General features: G+C 47.6%; 1 protein-coding gene and 1 long non-coding RNA gene across 2 annotated transcripts; both read right to left on the bottom strand.

Moving 5' to 3' along the window:
- Positions 1 to 126: 126 nt before the first annotated feature.
- On the bottom strand, positions 127 to 7787 carry LOC132344195 (collagen alpha-1(I) chain-like). The gene is made up of 3 exons (XM_059883073.1): positions 7722 to 7787; positions 976 to 1075; positions 127 to 767 (listed from the first exon to the last, which is right to left on the bottom strand). The coding sequence occupies exons 1-3, from the start codon at positions 7785 to 7787 to the stop codon at positions 127 to 129; spliced, it is 807 nt and encodes a 268-aa protein (XP_059739056.1).
- Positions 7788 to 18163: 10376 nt separating this feature from the next.
- LOC132344241 (uncharacterized) lies at positions 18164 to 20224 on the bottom strand. Its single transcript, XR_009493421.1, has 2 exons — positions 19606 to 20224; positions 18164 to 18428 (listed from the first exon to the last, which is right to left on the bottom strand). It is a non-coding gene; the product is annotated as an uncharacterized lncRNA (long non-coding RNA).
- Positions 20225 to 22443: the final 2219 nt, after the last annotated feature.

The raw sequence follows: 22443 nt of genomic DNA, 5'->3' as shown, positions 1-22443 counted from the left end.
GGGCCGCCGGCCGCCCGCGCTGCTCCCGGCTCCGGGGAGAGGGCGATAAGGCGCCAAGGGCGACTACGACAGGGCGGAGGAGTAGCGGCCGGTTCTCCCGCAGCTGCGCGCGACTGCGTGGGGGCACTAGACGCCGCGAGCCGGGGCCGAAGGACGGCCTGCGGGGGTCAGGGCTACGGGCGGCGAGCCCCGGTACGGCGCCGGCCACGTCCGCTCAGCGCCTCCGCCGAGCCCGCGAGCACTCCGCGCCACCGCGCCACTCCGCCGCCCGAGCCCGAGGCGGCACTGGAGGTTCGCGGGGGCGGGCCCGGCGCGCGACGGACGGCGCGCCTCTCCAGTGGCCGCGTGCCGCCAGCCCGTGCCCCGCCCTGCGCCCCGCCCCGCCGCCCCGGGCTCCCCGCCCCGCCGCCCCGGGCTCCCCGCCCCGCTCCCTGGCGCTCGCCTCCCTCCCACCCGGTGCGCGGCGCTCTGGGGCCGGGCGCGGAGGCCGCCGCGGCTCTCCCAGCCGAGCCCGCGCGCCCCTTCTCCCCCGGGCGGGGGTGGGGGCGGGGGGGGGGGGGAGGCGCGGCCCCAGACCCTGCCGGCTCCTTTTGCTGTCCTCCAGCTGTCCCCTCGGCCCCTGGCCGCTTCCCCATCGGGCAGCGAAACGTACACAAAGAACACGGGATTCGGGTTATTTACGAAATCGTGGTTTTTAAACTGCCGGCTGTGTGACCCGGAGCAAACTGCTCGGCCTCTCGGTGTCAGGGTCCTCGCCCGTAAAGAGACTGGGAAAGATAAGGGCGATAAGGCTTTTCGAACACGGGGCCCTGCGCCTGGCACGGCGCGGGCGCGCGGCTCCGTGCGCCCCCCAACCCGCCCGGCGTGCAGCCCGGCCCCGCTCCCGCCCCCCGCCTCGGCCCGACCTGCAGCCGAGAGTCGGGGAAGGCGGGGCGCCCCGGAGCCGCCGACGGCCTCGCGCTCCGATTTCCTCACCGTACGAAATGAAATTCCACAGGGGGATTCGAGAGGAAATGAGACCGGGACGCTCCGTGCTTCTCGGCCCGCCGCCCTTCCTGTCTCGGGGACACGGTTTCTAAATAAGGTTGGGAGGGCGAGAGGGCGGGAGGGGAGAAGCTTGACCTGTGCAGGAGGTGCTGGCGGGGTGGGGAGGGGACCGGGAAGGCTGCCCTCCTCCAGCCTTCCGGGCATCCACCCACCCCACCCCCCCACCTGCCTCCTGCATCTCTTTCCAACTTTCTCTGCTTCTCCGGGGGTCCTGGGGATCATGCCAGCCGTGTTTTGATCCAGCTTTACCCTCTCATTCCCAGCCCTCTCCCCACCCTCCGTTCCTTCGGCCGAGCTTGGTGTTAGCCCACAGTCTCCACTAAAGCCTCAGCAGGTGGATTCCTAAACAATGTACTCCTTGCAGGACTGCCAGTGTGCCTCGCAGAGCCTCAGATGGGTCACCTGTAAGATAAGGAAGTTCGTATCTACCCCACGCAGTTGTTCTGACTTAAATGAGATAATGTGTGTAAATTGTTGTGCACACTGACTGGCACGTCGTAAGTGCCAAATAACTTGGTTATTGTTGATGTCGTGGAAATCTCCTGCAGCCCGGGTCTAAGGATCTGGGTTAAGAGCTTTCTGCTCTCTTCCTGAGATCTTTTTGTCCAACACTTACCACAGTTCTCCAAGAACTTGGTGACAGGGACCAAGCTTCTAATGTGTGTTTATGTCCTCCCATTTCAGGTAAGTCTAGCATATGGCAGAGGCTGGATGCAAGTTGAAAGGACCTCAGTACCACTCATGTGGTAATCATGTTATGCCTTGTATATACTACCAACCGGTCCTGGGTAAGGGCAAGAATGGAATCAACTTTTTTTTTTTTTTTTTTTGCTATTTGGCTCTGTGCCTAGAATTGTGTTAGGCACATAGAAGCTGCATGGTCTCCAGCCATCATCATAACCTACCAGGGAAGGAGACTCTGTTTGTTCCTCAAAGAAATGAAGAAACTGAGGTCAGAACCAAAGTGATTGTTAGAAAATGAAGGGGAGAAAACAGAGGCTGAAGGGAGGCCTTTGAAAAATGAAAAAAGTGGGAGTGGGGGGGAGCAGGGTTATTTCCCCAGAAAAGTTCCCAGCTGGGAATCTATGTACTCAGCAGTAGGGTTGAATCTTCTCTTTATCTTTGCAGAGTAATGCATGAGACCATTGGCCTACAGAGATGAATAAATGATGAGTGAATCAAATGTATAGATGGTTCTCACCTTGTAGGAACTCAGAGGAGGAGACAATAAACAGATTACAGTAACTCCATGTGTAAGTGCCCACAGAGAGAACTGTGGCTAAATTGAAGGTAGAAATAGCTGAATTTAAAGGGCTGCTCAAAAGGTAGAATTCTGAGCTACTCGGCAAAGCAGAGCTGTGTGCAGTTGGCACTTCTTGGGCACTTGCAAGGAGGGCAGAGGGGTTTGCTAGAAGGCAGTGGCAACCCACTCCAGTGCTATTGCCTGGAAAATCCCATGGACGGAGGAGCCTGGTAGGCTGCAGTCCATGGGGTTGCTAAGAGTCGGACACAACTGAGCGACTTCACTTTCACTTTTCACTTTCATGCATTGGAGAAGGAAATGGCAACCCACTCCAGTGTTCTTGCCTGGAGAATCCCAGGGATGGGGGAGCCTGGTGGGCTGCCGTCTATGGGGTCGCACAGAGTCGGACACGACTGAAGTGACTTAGCAGCAAAGATTTGCATACACGGTTTATTAAGCAGTGGGTTCTATGAGGTCAAGAAGCAGGAGCTGTCCCTGCACAGAGCCTAGCACACAGAGGCAGCTCGTTGTGTCGGCTGAAGGAATACTACTATCAAATCAATAACAGATAATTCATGTAGAACCTTTACCCTGCGCCAGATATGGTGTTACACACTTTGCATGCATTTAGTTCACGCAACGGCCTCAGCAAACTGATGTTCTGAGAGGGTAAGCCGTTTGCCCAAGAACACACAGTAAGTGACAGAGGAGATGTGTATCTGCCGGCCGGAAAGTCTGTGTGCGTGGCGCCGCGTTCACAGAGGAAGCTGCCTGAAACTCTGCCTAATCCATGGTTACAGATAACCCTTTTGTGATCTGAACCTCTCATTCCTAGAGTCCTGCCATCTCTGCCTCGGCCTGCTTGATGCGACTGTCTCCTTTGAGAGCCCTTGAAAAAGCCGCTTGCCCGTCAGAAGCTTTTCCTGTCAACAGCTTTTCTTTCCCAGCATGGAACTCATCGCAGGTATTTTCCAAAAAAGAAAGCCCGGGGAATCACATTTCAGTCTGAATGTGGAAAGAAAACAAAGCCCACGACTTAGAGCTAAGTCTGAATGGCCTGGAGCCTCCCTCTCACCGAGTGGTTTACACAGTCGCCAATCTGCGCCTGGTGACAGGCATGGCATGTTTGTCTTTGTTGCAGAAAACGCTTCCCCAAGGGAGTTCCAGGCAGAAGGCTATCCACCCTGTGACATGTACTGTTCAAGAGAGGTGCTTGCTCAGTCTCTCAGTCACTCTGTCGTAGCCAACTCTTTATGACCTCATGGACGATGGCCCACCAGGCTCCACTGTTCGTGGGATTTTTCAAGCAAGAAAATTGGAGTGGGTTGCCATTTCCTCCTCCAGGGTCTCTTACTGGACCAGGGATTGAACCTGCGTCTTCTCCATTGGTAGGCGGATTCTGTACCACTGAGCCACCTGGGAGATGGAAGAGTGGAGTCAAAGATAGTGTCTTGAGAATAGACCTGTTAACCTAAAGGATGGGCCACGGGTCCCTAGTGGCTCTGGCCCGAGTGCCTGGGCAGCTTCCTCCATCCACTCCCTGCGTAACAAAGATGCAGCTACTTTGGAGCAGCAACAAACATGACTTCAGCAGGCTGTTGGGCAGTCGGAGGGCTCTCTATTTGCATCTAATGAGAGGCTGGGTTCTAATTAACTCCTGTGATGTGTTAATTTTTCAACCTGACATTTTCTGCTCTAATAGATTCTTGTAATGGTTCCTAAATTAAAGGCTGCATTTGCAGACTAACGTTTAGGTTAAAATCCACCACCTAGGGGGTGGGGGAGGTGGCCCATAAACATCCTTTCCCTCCTAAGGGAAACCTCTCATTTGCAGTTCTTTGCTAACCCAATTAAGTGCTGAAGTAGTCACCCTAGAGCCTGCTTTTTATTTCCTGCGAAACAATCCAACTAATCCATATTCAGTGGCTTCCAAGAAAAGTCTTATTCCAACCACTCATGAAGAAACCAGCTTCTTTGAATCTGGACAGAACATTTAAAACTCACAAAGAGCTGTCTTGATAGAAAATGTAAGAAAGTGGTTCATTATTATCCTGTTTGGTTTTTGAGGGAGAAATTCACTGTGACTAAAACCTCATAAGGATTGGGAATTTACTGTGGGACCACAGAGCAGGGGGGCAAGCCTTGCCCCATCCCTCCGTGTATAGTCTGAATGCTGCATCTTCCCTTGCACCCAAGAACATGCAGACTGAGTAAACCAGAAGGAAAGATTCATCTAGCTCAAAGTTGAGAAATCAGAGGCCCCAAGGGGTTAAGTAAAGTGAAAGTGTTAATCACTCAGTTGTGTCCAGTGCTCCAGAGGAGCCCACCAGGCTCCTCTGTCCATGGGATTCTCCAGGCCAGAATACTGGAATGGGTTGCCATTTCCTTCTTCAGGGGATCTTCCCGACCCAGGGATCAAACCCAGGTCTCCTGCATTGCAGCAGATTCTTACATATAAATATATATGAGAATCAAGTCACCACAGAACTCTAGGGTGTCACGGAGTCAAAGCCTGGTTATTCCTCCTTCCAAGCATAAGGTGTTATAGAGGACACTGTTGGTGGGTGGTGGTGATGGTTTAATGTACAGATGGGCAATCAAGAACCTTTGCAGGAGGCAACACATAATGCAAACATTTATGGACATGTCACTGAGCTGGATACTGAGTGGAATGCAGTTAAAAGGGGGCCCCTGCCTTCAAAGAGCATACAGTAACGGAGGAGGAGATTAAGACACGAGACTGAGAGTGAAACAAAATTGTTTATAGTTAAGTGCTTTTTCTTGAGCTCCCTTACTGTATTACAGTTTAGTTTTTTTGTTTTGTTTTGTTCTTTTCCTTCTCCTTAAAACCCTCTGAGGCTGTGCCCTTTTCACCACTGTGCTGTTGGACAGCAAAGGAAAAATACCACCTGACCCAGAGAAAGCACTCAAGATACTTAGATAAATGAATGAATGTTCACGCTATAAGTGCTCTAGTTATTCAGAAAAAGAACCTTCATTATGTGCTGGATATAGATGACCACCAAAATACAGCCTGCTGCTGCTAAGTCGCTTTAGTCGTGTCCAACTCTGTGTGACCCCATAGACGGCAGCCCACCAGGCTCCCCCGTCCCTGGGATTCTCCAGGCAAGAACACTGGAGTGGGTTGCCATTTCCTTCTCCAAAATATAGCCTAGCTGGTCCCAGATTGATGGTCAAGTCTATTGTATAAGCCACTCCTGCAAGTCAGCTTTCAGCTCTCTTCTGAACTTGGTTGTTTTACCAATCGTTTATCTTTTCTATTTTATTGTGCCGATTCCTAAATCCTTAAAGGTAGAAAAGTGTATTGGCCCAAATTGTTATTTGATTCAGAAGCCTATTTCTCTACTTCATAAATTAGCTCAAGACATTTTCTTATCACTGTTCGTTGGCTAGTTGACTACACATCTCATTATTGTCAGTCGTTAGGAATCACACATGCTTCAGGACAGGCAGTAAGCAGGGGTCGCAAGCCAAGGAGTTATAACTTAGGGGATCACCTGAGAATGATACATTTGTAGAAAAGTTGGAACGTGAGTTTAACTGTGAGGCATGTGTAAGTTTCCAAGAAACCTTGGGAAGCATGGAATAGAAGTCACCTGTAATAACATTCTCATAGGCATCACTTGTCAGTTGATACAGGTGAGGAATGAACAGGGATGAAAATGGTGCTAAAATATTACCAAAGGGCGAGCCAGCCATGTGCTGTGGATAAGCATGACCTGGATTAGACAGAGTTACAGATGGTGGTTTTAAACCACAGCCTTAGTTTCTTTGACATTGTTCCTGTTAAAGGGCAGAATGTATGTTCCTTTTCCTTGAATCTGGAATCCTTCAACCAGTAGAACGTGATGTGGCACTAGGTGACTTGCAGAGCTGAGTTGTGAAACCATGCAGTTTCTACCTGATTTACTGGGAAATTCATTTTAGAGCTCTGAGCAGCCTTGTAATGTCCAGTTACCTTGATACCACTATACAGGAGAGGCCACCTGTGGGCTTTCGAGCAGACAGTCCCAGACAGATCTGTCCTTCAGTCATCCCAGGCCATGTGCCAGAAATGTGAATGAAGATGCCCTCTTGGAAATGGGGTCTCTGGCCCCAGCTTCTCCTACTTCCAGCTGTTTGAATCATCCCAGCCCAGACCTTATGGTGCATAGACGAACCATCCTTGCTGTGCCCTTTCTAAATTCCTGACACACAAAACCCATGTTGGCTATTGTTTTATGCCTATCTTAGTCCATTTGAGCTGCTGTATCAAAATACCACAGACTGGGTGTCTTAGAAATTTGTTTCTCCCAGCTCTGGATGCTGAGAAGTCCAAGATCAAGGAACCAGTAGATTCAGTGGGAAGGGGCCCACCTCCTGGTTCATAGATGTCTGCCTTTTTGCTGTGTTCTCACATAGCAGGGACTTCCCAGGTGGCTCAGTGGAATAGAATCCACCTGCCATTGCAGGAGATGCAGGAGACATGGGTTCGATCCCTGGGTTGGGAAGATCCCCTAGAGTAGGAAATGGCAATCCACTCCAGTATTCTTGCCTGGAGAATTCCATGGACAGAGTAGCTTGGTGGGCTGGAGCCCAAGGGGTAGCAAAAAGTCAGACATGACTGAGCAACTGAGCATGCACGCACACTTAGCAGAAGGAACAAGGGAACTCTCCAGGGTCTTTTTTATAAGGGCATTAATCCCATTCCTGAGACCCCACCCTCGTGACCTAATCACCTCCCCAAATCCCCATTTCCAATACAAACATATTGGGGACTGGTGTTTCAACATATGAATTTTTTTCCTTTATTTATTTATTTTTAATTAATTTATATGGCAAAAACCAACATATGAATTTTGAAAGGACACAGTCACAATACCTATGGGTTTAGGTTGGTTTGTTACTCAGTATCATATAATCAAAGCAGAAGTAAAGGGACAAAATATCAAAGGAGAGTGTGACTGTTAGAGAAAGAATGACTATCACCCAAAGGATGATCTTACCAGTCTTTAGAATTATTTAGCTCAGCTGTCAAAGAATCTGCCTGCAATGCAGGAAACCCCTGTTCAATTCCTGGGTTGGGAAGATTCCCTGAGGAAGAGCAGGGCTACCCACTCCAGGCAGTATTCCTGCCTGGAGAATCCCCATGGACGAGGAGCCTGGCGGGCTGCAGTCCATGGGGTCACAAAGAGCTGGACACGACTGAGCAACTAAGCACACACACATGGTGTAAAGAAGGTGTATGACTGCCACGCTGACAGACAGTGACTCTGGTACTGTGTCCGTTTAGCTACAGTAGAACTACATTTCCCTGAATTCCCTTCCCTGCATGATTCCAGATTGGGGTTAGCCACAAGAGAAACTGTCCCGAGACTGGCAAGGTGGAAGTGAAGCCGCACTTTATACTCTGAAAGCCAGTGTTGGGTACCAGGCACCGTGGCAGTTCACGTGCGTTGTCCCTGACGGCTGGCTCACTTGCTGGCTGGAGCGGCATCTAGACCTGCCCTGTCTCCTTCAGCTTCTCTGGGTCCTGAGCCAGGTGTGAGTAATTCTGTGGCCGAGAGCTGGGGCTTCTGCAGGTCACCTGCACCTTCAAGATTATAGGTGGCTAGAGACAGACACGGAGAAGCCAATGGCAACTCACTCCAGTGTTCTTGCCTGGAGAATCCCAGGGACGGGGGAGCCTGGTGGCCTGCCGTCTCTGGGGTCGCACAGAGTCGGACACGACTGAAGCGACTTAGCAGCAGCAGCAGTGAGACAGACACAGGATCCAGTTTGTCCCTGTAGTTCCAATGTGCCCTCGACTTCCGAAACTTTGTGCTCAGCTTTCCTTGTAGATCGCAGTCCCTTCAATCCAGTACCTTTGCAGAGTACTCCAATGGCTTCCACATTTTGTAAGGTCTGATGCTTATTATAAATTCTTGATTCTGCCTCACTCAGAGTGACTCTGCTTCTTCAATCAAACCCTGACTGATACATCCCATAAAAATGACTCATAAGATGTTAGCTCTGGCAGCTGCCTTAGGGATCACCTGGTCCACTCCTCATTCTGAATGGGGAAACTGAGGTCCTCAATGTGACTTGCCCAAGTGGCACATAAAAAATGAGTGGTTGAGGGACTTCCCTGGTGGTCCAGTGGTTAAGAATCTGCCTGCCAATGCAGGGACATGGGTTTGATCCCTGCTCTGGGAACTAAGATCCCACGTGCTGCATGCAAAGCTGCTAAGCCCACATGCCACAGCTACTGAAGCAATGCCTTACAGCATGTGCTCTCAGCAAGAGAAAGCACCACGGCGAGAAGCCCACACGCCGCAACTAGATAGCAGCCCTCGCTCGCTGCAACTAGAGCAACCCCCCTTGCAGCAGCAAAGAGCCAGCGAAGTCAAAAGCAAATTAATTAATTTTTAAAAATCTAATTAAAAAAAAAAAAAGAGTGGTCGAACCAGCTTGCTAATCTGCTCTGTGACCTCAGTATTTGCCAAAGTCCTCTGTGACTTAGGTAGTTGTGACTGGCCTGCTGTCCCAGATTCTGTTCTCTACCCAAGCACCTGATGGAGCCCCTTCCGTCCGGCTCTGTGCAAGTTGTTTTACATAGATGACCTCATTTAATCCACAGGCTCTCCAGAGTATATCCTAAACCTGGATTACCTCTCTCCATCTCCACCACCTCCAACTGGCTGACCCTTGTCAGTGCTCACTCACGACTGTTTCTCCTAACAGGCCTGCTCATTGGCAATCTCTTCTCCACCCAGAAACAGGGGCATCATTACAGCTTCCGCCACTGGCTCTTCGCTCCTGCTGATAGCCTGTGGGTGGTTCCCCACTGCTGTTGGAATAAAGTGGATCAGGTCTGCACAGTGCCGGCTCCCCTCCACTTAGTTCACACTCTCTGCATGCTCCAGGCTCTCTTGGACGTCCACCTTCCTTCTGCTCCTAAAGCCCAGCCAGCTGGTTGCTGCCGCGGAGGCTCCATAGTTCCCTAGGCCTGGAAGGCCGCTCTCCCCCAGCCTCGCATCGCTGCTCCCTCCTGACAAACATTTCCTCTGTGAAGCCACCCTGAGCTGTCTCACCCCTCCCTTCAGTCACTTACCTTGACCAGGGATCAAACCCCGGCCCTTAGGCATTGGGAGTGAGGAGTCTTAGCCACTGGACCTCCAAGGAAGTCCCTACTGGCTTATTTAATAATGTTGTCTCTCTCCTACCTAGAAAGAATTTCCATGAGGACAGGGTCTTAAATGTCTTATTCGTTACTATACCCCTGATGCCTAGAAAGTACTCAGAAAATATTTGTTAAATGAACAGACCTGTATGGTACCTACTATAATTCTCTCCACTTTGTAAATGAGGAGAGCACCTGGGAGATTAAAAACTGGCCTGGAGCCCCATAGAAAATTGTTCAGTCACCAAGTCGTGTCTGACTCTTTGCAATGCCATGGATGGCAGCACACCAGGCTTCCCTGTCCTTCACTGTCTCCCGGAGTTTGCTCAAACTCACGTCCATCGAGTCAGTGATGCCCTCAGTAAATAGCAGAATTGATATTATTCCAACACAGATTCACCTGATCCTCATGCATACTACTTTAGAGGTTTCATTGCCTCCATTAGTGTCCTTTGGGTGCAAAATGTGTCCAGATTTTAGAACTGCAAGTAACCTTTGATAATCAGCTATGTAAGGAGCTTATGATAAGCTCTTTGCCTAGTCGTTACAGTAAAGTTAATCAACCATTTCTTGAGTCCTTCCTGCGGGCACCGATAAGTTAACTGCAATTGCTCCACCAAATAGGACAGACATTAAGGATCCCTTGTTTATCACATCCTGGGAATTTATAGATGCCTGTATGTTTATCCGACTTTCCTACAATAGCTCTCAAGTTTTCAGTTTCAAGAATGTGGCTGAATTTTAGACCTTCTTGTCTCAGTTTTTCTTCATTATCTCTTCTGCCTTCGAGAAGCTATACCATTTCTATTCTAAAACAAGAAGAGACATCTTTTAAGAAAACACTTTTCAGACTCATGGAAAGAAACAGTGGACAGCATCTGTTAGGTCACCAGAGACCTGGGAGGAACCTTCCAGATCGTCTGTTGCAGAACCCAACAAATAATCTGAGACCCAGTGGGTGCAGATGGCTTATCCAAGATGGGGCTAAAAATAGATCTCCTTTACTCTGACTCCAGGACTCTTCCCACCACATTGTACCATCTTCCTTCTCCCTTCTTACTGGAGAAACTAGGATTGCTATGGAAACCAGGTTATAGGTGAACAGCAGCAGACCCATTACTCAGACCCAAGGCTTCAGGCTGCTTATGTAAGGATCTCGGTCATAGAATGCTCTATAAACCAGGCTCTTTCTACTTGTTATCAGTAGCACTGCTACACGTGGTCACTCCTGTGCCAGGGATGACTAGACTCGCCCCACCTGCATGCCCTTCAGAACGGCCAGTGGCTTGTCCACTTCAGTTGACTCATCTCCCCTTCTCCCTCGTCCACTTACTGTGTTTCAGAAAAGCTGTGTTGAATGATTTCCTTATTTCTGCTTCTGTGACTAAGCCTCCCTTGAAGGGTGAGCTGAGACATCCCTGCTAACCAAGTCTGAATTATAGTATCCTCATGCCGTCTATGGGGTCGCACAGAGTCGGACACGACTGAAGTGACTTAGCAGCAGCAGCATGAGGTGGGCTTCACTAGAGACTCAGCAGTAAAGAATCTGCCTGCAGTGCAGGAGATCCTGGTTTGATCCCTGCATTGGGAAGATCCCCTGAAGGAGGAAATGGCCACCCACTTCAGTATTCTTGCTTGGACAATCCCATGGACAGAAGAGCCTGACAGGGGTCACAAAGAGTCAGACACAACTTAGTGACTGAACAACAACTATTGTGTCTGTTTATCAGTGACACAAAGATTTGGAGGGACTAAGGCACTTTCTCAAGGTTACAGTATGGGGCAGAATTAGGTCTGTCCACGGAGAGACCTACAAATAGAGCAAGCAAATTAGATCCAGAGTAATCGGATTGGAAATTTTAACTTTATGGTTACTAGTATGTGATGCTGATCAGTTTGATCTTTCTGAGTCTCAGTATCCATGTCTTTAAAATGGGATAATAAAAACAATGGCAGACCCTGTTGGTTGTTTTGCCAGTAGCCTCCCCCTACCCCTACTCAGTTCATTTCAGTCGCTCAGTCGTGTCTGACTCTTTGCGACCCCGTGAATCATAGCACACCAGGCCTCCCTGTCCATCACCAACTCCTGGAGTTTACTCAAACTCATCTCCATGGATGGTGATGCCATCCAGCCATCTCATCCTCTGTCATCCCCTTTTCCTCCTGCCTTCAATCTTTTCCAGCATCAGGGTCTTTTCCAATGTGTCAGTTCTTGCATCATGCGGCCTACCCCTACTGGCCCAATCCAAACTTTTTTACTTTCTAACAACAATGTGTTAGACTGTGAAGTGCTTCAGAGGAAGATGAGCTCTTTCCTGGCTCTAGGGCATGGCAGCAAATCTCTTGCCTTGCAAGAGACTGGCTTAGGAATGGGCATGTGACGTAACTCTAGCCAATGAGATGGAAGTACAAATGAGGGGCATGGAGGGCTCATCACAGGGGATGATTTTCCTGACTTTTAGAAGGGGATTCACTAATGGCTCAAACAGTAAAGAATCTGCCTTTCATGCGGGTTGTCTGGGTTTGATCCCTGAGTCCATTATAGCAAGATCTGCCTCTTCTTCTTTTATGTATTTATTTGGCTGCATCAGGTCTTAGCTACAGCACGTGGGATCTTACCTTCAGGCACACGCACTCAGTAGTTGCGGCTCATGGGTTTAGCTGCCCCTCGGCATGTGGGATCTTAGTTCCTGCCCCAGGGACTGAACCCACGTCCCCTGCGTTGGAAGGTGAGTTCTTAACCACTGGAGCACCAGGAAGGCCCCGATCTGCCTCTTCTTACTCCAGTTCTTGGATGTTGTTTGAGGATATGATGACTGGAACTCTTGCTGCCGTTTTGCTACCCCAGAGAGGCCAAATGCTGAAGATGAATGTGTGGCTAATTTTATGGGTCAATTTGACTGGACTACAGGGTGTTCAGACATTTGCTTAAACATTATTCTAGATGTTTCTGTGAGGATATTTTTGAATGTTTTTAACATTCCAATTAATAGACTGAGTAAAGCAGATTGCTCTCCCTAACACAGATAGACCTCATCCAGTCTAAACAGAAGAAAATAGGTCTAAATAGAATGAAAAGGCTGACCCTCCGCTGAGACGAGAAAATCCTTCCTTACTGCCTTTGATCTGGGACATCAGTTTTCTCCTGCTTTCAGGCTAGAACTGAACTATGGCTCTTCCTGGGCCTTGAGCCGGCTAGACTTCAGACTGTAAGTGCACCATGAGCTCTTCTGGTCTCTAGCTTGTCAACTCACCCTGCAGGTCTTGGGAGAGTCAGCTTCCATACCCACCTTGATATGTGTGTATCTGTCCTATTGGTTCTGTTTTTCTGAAGAGCCCTAATAGAATGAGAGAGCAAAAAGATGAAAAGAACCTGGGTCCTTACAGATACGATTGAGCTACTGAATTCATCAGCTCCTTATCAACTCATAAGGCTGTAGTCCTTATTTTTGAATTGATGGTTAAGTGACAGAAGACATTTTTCTTCTTGCGGAAGCCACTTTTAATTGAGTTTCTTTCTTATCTCTTGTACCTGGAGACTCTATAAGCGATCCAGCAGTCAAAGTAGTAGGACTGTTGTGAAAATATAATGGTGGTTAGTAAATATTGGTTCTCCTCTCAGAATCTGAATTACAGAGCAAGACTCTTCTTAATACTGATAATCCCTTAAACGGTATAGTCTTTTTGGCACAGAATGCCTCCCTAGGCATTATTCTACTAAATTGTGGGTTTATTATTATTATTACTATTGGCCTCAGTGTGCAGCTTGTGGGATCTTACTTCCTGAACTGGGATTGGACCCAGGGCCACGGCAGTGAAAGCGCCAAGTCCTAACTACTGGATCACCAGGGAAGCCCATAGATTGTAAATGTCTTGGAAACTGACATCAGGTTTATTTTGTCTCTAGCTGTAACTCCTAGCACAGGTATTGAATCTTTCTTAGATTATATCTTTTCGTGGATTTGTTCTTCAGTGACAGTGATGTGCACTTGGAAGTAGTTGCCTAGGAATTGGGCAAAGTGAATTAACACAACTCTAGATGTGTGCCTCATGGTATAGTTGTTGGTCATGTGTGCATGTGTACTCAGCTGCTTAAGCTGTATCTGACTCTTTGTGACCCCATGGACTGTAGCAGACCAGGCTCCTCTGTCCTTGGAATTCTCCAGGAAAGAATACTAGACTGGGTTTCCATGCCCTTCTCCAGGGGAGCTTCCGGACCCAGGGATCAAACCCGTGTCTCCTGCACTGCAGGCAGATTCTTTACTGCTGAGCCACCGGGGAAGCCCTAGTTGTTGGTTATAGGATGGTTTAATGTGGTTCTTTGATTGTCAGACTTTATGTTCAGTTCGGTTCAGTCGCTCAGTTGTGTCCGACTCTTTGCGACCCCATGAATCGCAGCACACCAGGCCTCCCTATCCATCACCAGCTCCTGGAGTTCACTCAGACTCACGTCCATCGAGTCAGTGATGCCATCCAGCCATCTCATCCTCTGTCGTCCCCTTCTCCTCCTGCCCCCCATCCCTCCCAGCATCAGGGTCTTTTCCAATGACTTTAAGGTGTTTAATGTTAGCTGCTATTATCTAAGGCCTATGTTATATTGAAGGCACCATTAACTTTATAACCTATCACATGAACATTCCCTGACTGTCAGGATTTCCACCAAAGGCTTAGAATTAACGTTGCTTAGAAGGGCTTGGGTGACCCAGGGCTTCAGGATGAGCATTATAAAATGCTAAATGTGATCCTAAAAGATAAACAAGAATTTTAAGGACAGATAACCATCACCAAGTTGCTTCTGCTTGCCGGAGGATGGGTTTTCTATACATCGTAGACCATAAATGAGGAAGGCAGAGAGAAAGAGGATCCCTGTAAGAGGAGTCCGTAATTTCGTGTACATGCTGAGGGGTGGGGTATGGAGTGGAAAGGAGTCATCAAGGGACAGGAGGCCTATGGCTGTCAGCATCTCCGGGCTTCTTCCAGGACAAAGCGCCTTTCCAAGGAACGTCCAACTCTTCACCATGACTCCTATGTAGACTTTGTCAGTGAAGGGAACCCTTGACCAGAAAGCCTTCTTTATGGTCAGCAAACTTGTGAGGAAATGATGAATATTATTACAACAGCTGTTCCCTCATTCAATCTCTAGCAAGTCTTGAATCTAGAAGGTCAGGTGTATGGCTCAAGAAATATTATCTTCTGTCAAGTACCCCAAGTGATGTATTTAGTAATTTTTCAGACCTTACCTTGAGTATTACTAATAGAGAGACATCTGGACCCGGCACCCTGTTTTGAGATGGTCCTGCCAGCTAATTACCGTGGCCTAAAAGGTCATTGTTTAATAGTCTCTGTAAAATAGGGTCTATTATACAGAGTGAAGTTAGTCAGAAAAGCAAAAATCCTATATTAACGCAAATATCTGGAATCTGGAAAGATGGTGCTGATGAACCTACTTGCAGGGCAGCAGTGGAACTGAAGACATAGAGAATGGACTTCTGGACCCCGTGGGGCAAGCAAAAGGCAGGACAGATTGAGAGAGTAGCATGGAAACATATACATTACCGTAAGTAAAATAGATCGCTGGTGGGAATTTGTGTAGGGAGCTCAACCCTGTGCTCCCTGACAACCTTGAGGGCTGGGATGGGGTGGGAGATGGGACGGAGGGTCCAGAGGGAAGGGACATATTCTTGCCTATGGCTGATTCGTATTGATGTATGGCAGAAACCAACACAATATTGTAAATCAATTATTCTCCAATTAAATAAAAAAGTAAAAAATAAACTGTCATTGTTAGGCTTTATCTGTGTGTGCAGGGCGTACAGGTGGGAGACGTAGGTCTGGAGAGTACGATGCTCTGGGATTCTCTTCAGGAGGTGCTTATGGTCCCTTCCACCCATGAGCGGGACCTTGACCTTCAACAAAGGATATGAACAATGTCAGGTCAGCTTCCAGCCCATTTCTTGTGAGAATTAGTAAATTATCCCCTCTAGGTGGATACTCCTTGATGGGTTCTGGCTTGGTGAGAGAAGAAAAGGCTAGGTTTAGCCCCACCTGTCCACAGTGGGCTGCCTTTGAACATGGTATACAATCTTCTCAACTGTACAGGATGGCCTTTCATTATATGAGATCCTGGTGGTGATTTAGTTGCTAAGTCATGTCTGACTCTTGCAACTCCATGGACTATAACCTGCCAGGCCCCTCTATCCATGGGATTTCCCAGGGAAGAATGTTGGCATGGGTTGCCATTTCCTTCTCCAGGGGATCTTCCCAACCTGTGGATTGAACCTAGGTCTCCTGCATTGCAGGTGGATTCTTTACTGACTGAGTCACCAAGGAAAGCCCTACCCTTGGCTTTCTCCAAGTGATGATCTTAGCCACCTGAGGGTTAATTCTTAAAACGTAAAATAGCTTTTTGTGGGGGAGGGGTCCCTAATAAGGCCCTAAATAAACAGCATCCTTATTTCCAACTACGTTCAAAACAAGTTGAGTAAATAAATAAATCAGCTAAAAATATTGCCTTTATTGGTGACAGAGGCTAGACTAATCAGTAGATACCACAGCTTTTTTTTTTTTTAATTTGTATTCCTTTATCCAGCTGTGCTGGGTCTTAGTTGCAGCATGCAGGATCTTCAGTTGAGGCATATGAACTCTTAGCTGTGGCATGTAGGATTTAGTCCCCTGACCAGGGATCAAACCTGGGCCCCCTGCATTGGGAGCACAGAGTCTTAGCCACTGGACCACCAAGTGAGTCCCCAGATGCTACAACTTGAGTAGAAAAAAAGTAGCTGCCCTTTATTTGCTGACCAGTATCCATCTTCTCAACCCAGGAATTGAACCAGGGTCTCTCGCACTGCAGGCAGATTCTTTACCAACTGAGCTACGAGGGAAGCCCTACCAGGTGCTAACTGACACTATATCTAACCTTCCCATAATTTGAGGAGATCAGTATTGTGGCCCCTATTCTGTAGATGAGGAAATTGAGTTAATAAATTGGAGAAGTCAAACCCAGGCCTGACTAGCCCCAGAACTCCCACTTCTTACTTGGCACTGCCACTTCTGGAGAAGCAGCTGGAATTTCTGCAACCAAAACCCAATTAAATCAACCAACAATTCTTATGAGATTCCCAAAATTGTCCTCTGGCAGAGTTTTTTCCTTTCCCCCAAGGTTCTCCTTTGGCACAAACCAAAAAGGCCTGGCTCCTTCAGCAGATCTAGAAATGTGTAAAGCCTCACGTCTTCCAATTCTGGGCCATTTTTCATTGCTCCTGGGAGCACTAGGTCTAAGGCCAGCATGGACATACTATTTTGAAACTAAAGGCATTTCTCAGAAAATGCAGGCATGGTGCCATTGCGAGGATATATTTCATATCATCACCCAGGTCTTCGGCCCCATGGTGCAGTATCAGCACGGCTGTCCTTCCGCTGGGGCTTCACCGCCTATGGAGAAAGCCTGCTGTTTAGTGTCACTTCCCGAGCATGGTGGAAAAACCACACGCACAGACCCAAAGGGCTATTTCGCTCTCGTGGATTTTTATCGTTACAAACGTACATTTTTCCATGGGATAGTTCTTGCTTTAGGTCAGGTTCCTTAGAAGCAGAGCCTGAAATGGATTGGTTTCAAGTGATTTATTGTGTTCAAGGAGGAGAGAAGCAGTCCTGATGGGGGAAAAGGGCTGAACAAGAATTTGGCTTCAGTTGGAGTCAAGCTTCTGCTTGATCCCGTGGAGACCTCCGGAGCACAGCCTGCACCACGGGGGTCATTTCGCCTTAAAGTTAGGAGGGTGGGCCCTGTGTACCCCCATGATGGCCAGTTTGGGGGCCATGGAGGCCATGTGTCTGTGTGCCTGTGCACATAGCTACCTTGTTGAAGTGGCTACCATTTGCTCCAGGGGGCTCCCTCTAAGCCACGGGCATTTGTCCAGAGAAGGGAGTAGCTGTGAATTACACCGGCCAACTCTCGCAGCAGCTCGGGGAAAGAGCCTGGGTGCGCGGGCTGGGGAAAAGGGCCTGGGCAGGGCACCAAAACCAGTTCTGAGTCACAAGACACAAAAATCATTCGAATCCGAGGACTGGTTCATTAATCTCAACGTTCCCAGAGATTTTGCCTCGTTATATATTCCTCGCTACACATTTAATTGGTGAAGAAACCAAGGCAAAAACCAAGAGTAAAATAGTCCTGCACAGCCAAGGAGTTGCACTAAAGATGGTGTTCAAGCATCAGTCAGCCTATTTCAACGTTCAGCCAGGCTGCTGGAACACATAACTGTGACAGCTATGGCGAATTCCATTTCATGCCCAACAATACCGCATACAATTCAGTCTTCCCATGTGACCAACAGGTGGCACCAGAAACACCCACATTTATTCCAACTAATTTATGCATTACGTATATATTGGCTAAAATGTCAATTCCCCTCTACTCAGACTTCTCATGTGGAAAAGACACTCATAGCATTAAATCCACCTCCAAATTTGGTAACTTACAGTTTTCCATTTGCTATTTGACCTCTGTCTTGAAAGGTTACTTGAATGTGAAAAAAAAAAAAAAAATAGGGTGATAGGGCCAGTAAATTCAGAAAGAAAACATCTATTCATTAGCAAAAGGAAGGAAAAAAGACTGGAGTCCTGCATCCTTTTCCTTCAAGGTCTCTTGAGTGTGTAAATGCCGAAGATTATTAGGAAATATGTGAATAACAGGATAAAAAAGTCAAGGATACTGCCTCCAAAACATGAACTTTATTCCCGACTGAAAACAGACTTGGATGGCAACCAAGTTGTTCAAGGATTGCTCTGGCTAGTATTTGACCACGGGGTTCCACTCCAGGAAAGGTCTCTGGGTCCAGTGTTCACCATTTTCAAGTTTGTTTCTTTTGAAGTTTGTCCTTTATTGTTGGTGAGGGGAAGTAAAGAGAGGGAGTGGATGCTGCATCTTCCAATTTTTTTTTTTTTTTTTCTGAACAATCCAGCAATTACCTTTTTTTCCTATGTAGGGCGATCCAAGGAGCAGAATGACTTCAAGAAAAAACACTGAACTGAGAATTAAGCCCCAGTACACAATACACTGAACGGAGAATTAGGCCACTTTTATTATTTGATTCTTTAACTATGTTGGAAATTGTTTAAAATGGGGATACTGAGTCTCAGAAAGGTCATTTGAATGACCTTAGCCAGGTCCTTAGCCAGTTTCTCAGTCCAGTTTCTCTGACCCCAAGGCCAAGTTAAATCTAGGTGTGCTGTGAGCTCACCATGCAAATTTGAACAAACCATGTTATCTAACTGGGCTTCAGCTTTATCTCTAACATAAGAGGCCAGACTGCATGGCCCCAACACACCTTCCAGCTTGAAACCTCCAGATTCTGAACAGTACGTGTAAAGTGCAGTGTCTTGTGTACTGATCGGAGCTGGAGGTGTGGTTTGGCACCACCGTCCGTAGGAAGGGAGGGTAAAGCTCACTTTGATAGTGTTCCAAAGTGGAAGGTGACACGGCTTTTATACAATGCGTGAAACAGTCTGGTTCTTGTATTTGGGGGGGGAAAGTAAATACCAGATCCTGATTAGCCTTTCCTATACCTGTCGTCAGCTTATTGTACTGTAAACCCTGCGTCTCTGGGAGCCTTCCTTTTCAAATCAAACGATCCCAACATTTGGAATTCCTCTTCTCATGCCATGCTCTTCTGCCATGCATGCCGCAAATGATTTTCACTGCCCTTCTCTGAACTTTGACTATTTTTACTCTACCTTTTTGACAGCAAGACTGGTTAAAGGGAGTTTTGAGGGGAGGTTTTTTGTTTGGGGAATTTTTTTGTTAACTTAAAGACTTGAGGCAACAGGACTCCTGAATGGTACATGTGGATTCCTTGCTTATTTACTTATTTTTTAAAATATTTTCTTTTCATTTATTTGGCTGGACCAAGTCTTAGCTGCGGCACGCAGGATCTTTGATCTTGGTTGTGGCATGCAAACTCTTAGTTGAGGCATGTGGGATCTAGTCCCCTGACCAGGGATGAAATCTGGGGCCCCTTGCATGGGGAGCGCAAAGTCTTAGCCACTGGACCACCAGAGAAGTCCCCCCACCCCCTGCACATTTATATCTCCATAATGTGAATGGGAGAAGACAGGAAAAAGGGAGAAAAAAAATTAACCTTAATTGAGTACTCACAATATATCAGGCTCTCTGCTCAGCCTATTTAATGTCTTATCTCCTCTTGAGTGAGAAGCAGGGCAGTCTCGTGGTATAGTGGTCTGCCTGCGCCCTCTAATTAGACAGGCCTGGGTTCTCATCTAGGCCCTGTATCTGCTTCATCATATAACTCTGGGCAATCTATATAACTTCTCCAAGCGTTGGTTTCCTCAGTGAGACAACATAAGTAGCTAGTATAAGCCCAGAGTAAACGCTCAATGAGTGTTAGCCAACATCACTACCCTCCCAAAGGGCAAAGCTTATCTGCTTCACTCCAGAGAACAGCAACAACAAAAATAAAGTTCTAAGGAGTTAAGGAAAAGATTTCCAAACTTATATTGATCTGATTCTGTTATGGACACCTATCATTTCTTTCCCCCAGCACCATTCTTTCCTGGGCAAACCATCCTGCACGCCATTGTTTCGCTAGAGCAGCCGCCATACTCCGTCTCCAAGCTACCGGGGTGGGCACGTGACTTAGGTCTGGCCAATCAGAGTGTCTTATCTTTGTGTTGGCCATGATGGACCCAGGGCATGGTCAGCACGATTTTTCTGTAAAGAACCGATAGAAATATTTTAGGCTCTGTAAGATATAAGATCCCTGTCACCACTACTCAAATGTACTTTGACAGCAGAGAACACAGTCCATAAATGTATGGGTGTGGTGTGTTCAATAAAATTGAAATTCATGGACACTGAAATTTGAGTTGATACAATTTTCAGATGTGTTACAAAATATTATCTTCCTTTTTCCCCCCAACCATTTAAAAATGATGAAACTACTTAACTCACCTACTGTCCAAAAGCAGGAGACAGGCTGGATTTGGCCCATGGGTCATAGCTTGTTGACTCCTGGTCTAAGAGATGAGCATGTGACCCACAGAGATCAAAGTCCTGTCATGAGATTTAATACATAAACACCGGGAGGAACTGTGTGGCTCATCCTTTTGAATCCCGATTCCCCTGGCTGTCTTCCTTTCCACGTGGAGGAATCCTGTGAGAGTATGAGAACCACAGCACAGAAAATCAGAGCCAAGCAGAGCCAGCTAAGGATGAAGGAAGAGAACAGAGCCCTGAAGACTTCATTTGAGCCTCCCCTCTAGTGATGCCTGTTAGTTCCATGAACCGACGGATTCCTTTTTTCCCTAATCTAGTTTGAGTCAGGTTTTGGTCACCTACAATGAGAGGGTTCTGACAGAGACTTAAGGGTTTGTTTTCTTCATACTATGCAATACCAGCTTACAAAATTATTAAGGAAAATGGAGAACTAGCGTGTATCATGTACTTACCATGTGCCAGGCCATTGGGTAAGGTGCTTTCACGTGTGATTTCTCATTTATGCATGTGTGCGTGCATTTGGTCATGTCCAGCTCTTTGCAATCCCATGGACTGTGGCCCCAGGCTCCTCCATCCATGGAGTTTTCCAGACAAGAATACTGGAGCGTGTTGCCATTTCCTACTCCAGGGGATCTTTCCAAACCAGGAATCGAACCTGCGTCTCTCGCACCTGCTGCATTAGTGGGCTGATTCTTTACCACTGTGCCACCTAGGAAGCCTGGTTAGTTCTTATAAACCCATTGAGCTTGGCAATATTTTTACCTCATTTTACCAAGAGCACAGATACGTTTGATGCCAGTCTTGCTGGCCCAGATCCAGTGTTTGAAGGTTGAATGGAGCAGCTTGCAGGAATTTGGGGGGCATTGAGGGAACAGACTTCTCAGGTCCATTTTCTCTCCCACTTCACTCCCCTGGAAAGTCTGATGGAAGAATCAGGGCACGCTTAATCCCTTTTCTGAGAACGAGAGCACACATCGATGAGGAATCCCTGCTGTCCCCTCTGGCCATCCTGGGTGCTGGGGAGTGGCCGTCCTGGAGTTCCCACCCAGCTGCCTGGTGGAGAGGGGATGAGCAGCTGAGGCACTGGGCAATAGCCCAGGTTAATCCAGGATGCAGTTTGCAACCCCGTTGCAGGACCAATCAAGGATTTCCTTCAGAAGTATCACTTCCCAGCAGCTGGCTGGCTTGATTTTGCCAACTGCTTGTGACCCCTGGCTGCACAGGAAGCTTCAGCAGGTAGAACTTGGCCAGCCTGAGGAGCAGACACACCCCGGAGCTTCTTAGGACAGGACAGAAAGGTTTGCACAAATGAGGTTTGCATGATACAGGATGAGAAAGGTGCCAGGGAAAATAATCCCCCATGTCCATTAGCCCTCTTGATATATCAGCCCTTTGAGTTTTGGCCTGAAGACTAAGAGCTACCATAGCAACAGCTACAGGTACTTATTGGAGCTACTGTATCACCTCCCATTTCCTATTAAAATAGCCACCATTGGTTATCAAGCAATCACTAAGTGCCAGGCACTTTACTTATATTATTCTCAATCATTTCAACAACCCTGCAAAGTGGACATTAAATATTACCTACTATTTTATGAACAAGGTAACTGAGATGGCTAGAGGTCAAGATATGACGAACTCTAGGAAGGAAGGGGAATTTGCACCTGGTCTGTCTCTATTTCCACCTCACTGTCACAGGGGTGAGGGATTAAGTGAGAAGAGAGGGGCAATACGTTTCCAGGAGCTGCTCAGGATGGGTCAAGCCACCAGAAATAGAAATGCGACTTGAGGCTTGAATCCCTTTTCAGGCTTTGGGTCACTTAGAAGCAGAGATTTTTGTTATTTTGTGTTTATCCCGTATACCCTCCACACCCAACTCATACTTAGCTCTGAGCAGGGACACAAAGAGTGTTTGTTAAATGAATGAGAAAGTGAGGCCCGGTGTCTGCTTTCTGTAAAACAGGAAGTGGCTGAGGGGCC

This window comes from Bos taurus, chromosome 29, assembly GCF_002263795.3.
Source record: "Bos taurus isolate L1 Dominette 01449 registration number 42190680 breed Hereford chromosome 29, ARS-UCD2.0, whole genome shotgun sequence".
Taxonomy (NCBI): domain Eukaryota; kingdom Metazoa; phylum Chordata; class Mammalia; order Artiodactyla; family Bovidae; genus Bos; species Bos taurus.
Note: the sequence above shows the minus strand (reverse complement) of the source record. Positions and strands in the feature narration are given on the sequence as shown.

Excerpts from the sequence above, each read along its gene's own strand:
- LOC132344195 (XM_059883073.1), bottom strand. The coding sequence starts at position 7,787 with ATGCCGCTCCAGCCAGCAAGTGAGCCAGCCGTCAGGGACAACGCACGT. Across the intron at positions 1,076-7,721 it reads GTGAACTGCCACGGTGCCTG|AAACCGTGTCCCCGAGACAG; the intron begins GTACCCAACACT and ends AACCTTATTTAG. Across the intron at positions 768-975 it reads GTGGAATTTCATTTCGTACG|TCTCTTTACGGGCGAGGACC; the intron begins GTGAGGAAATCG and ends TATCTTTCCCAG.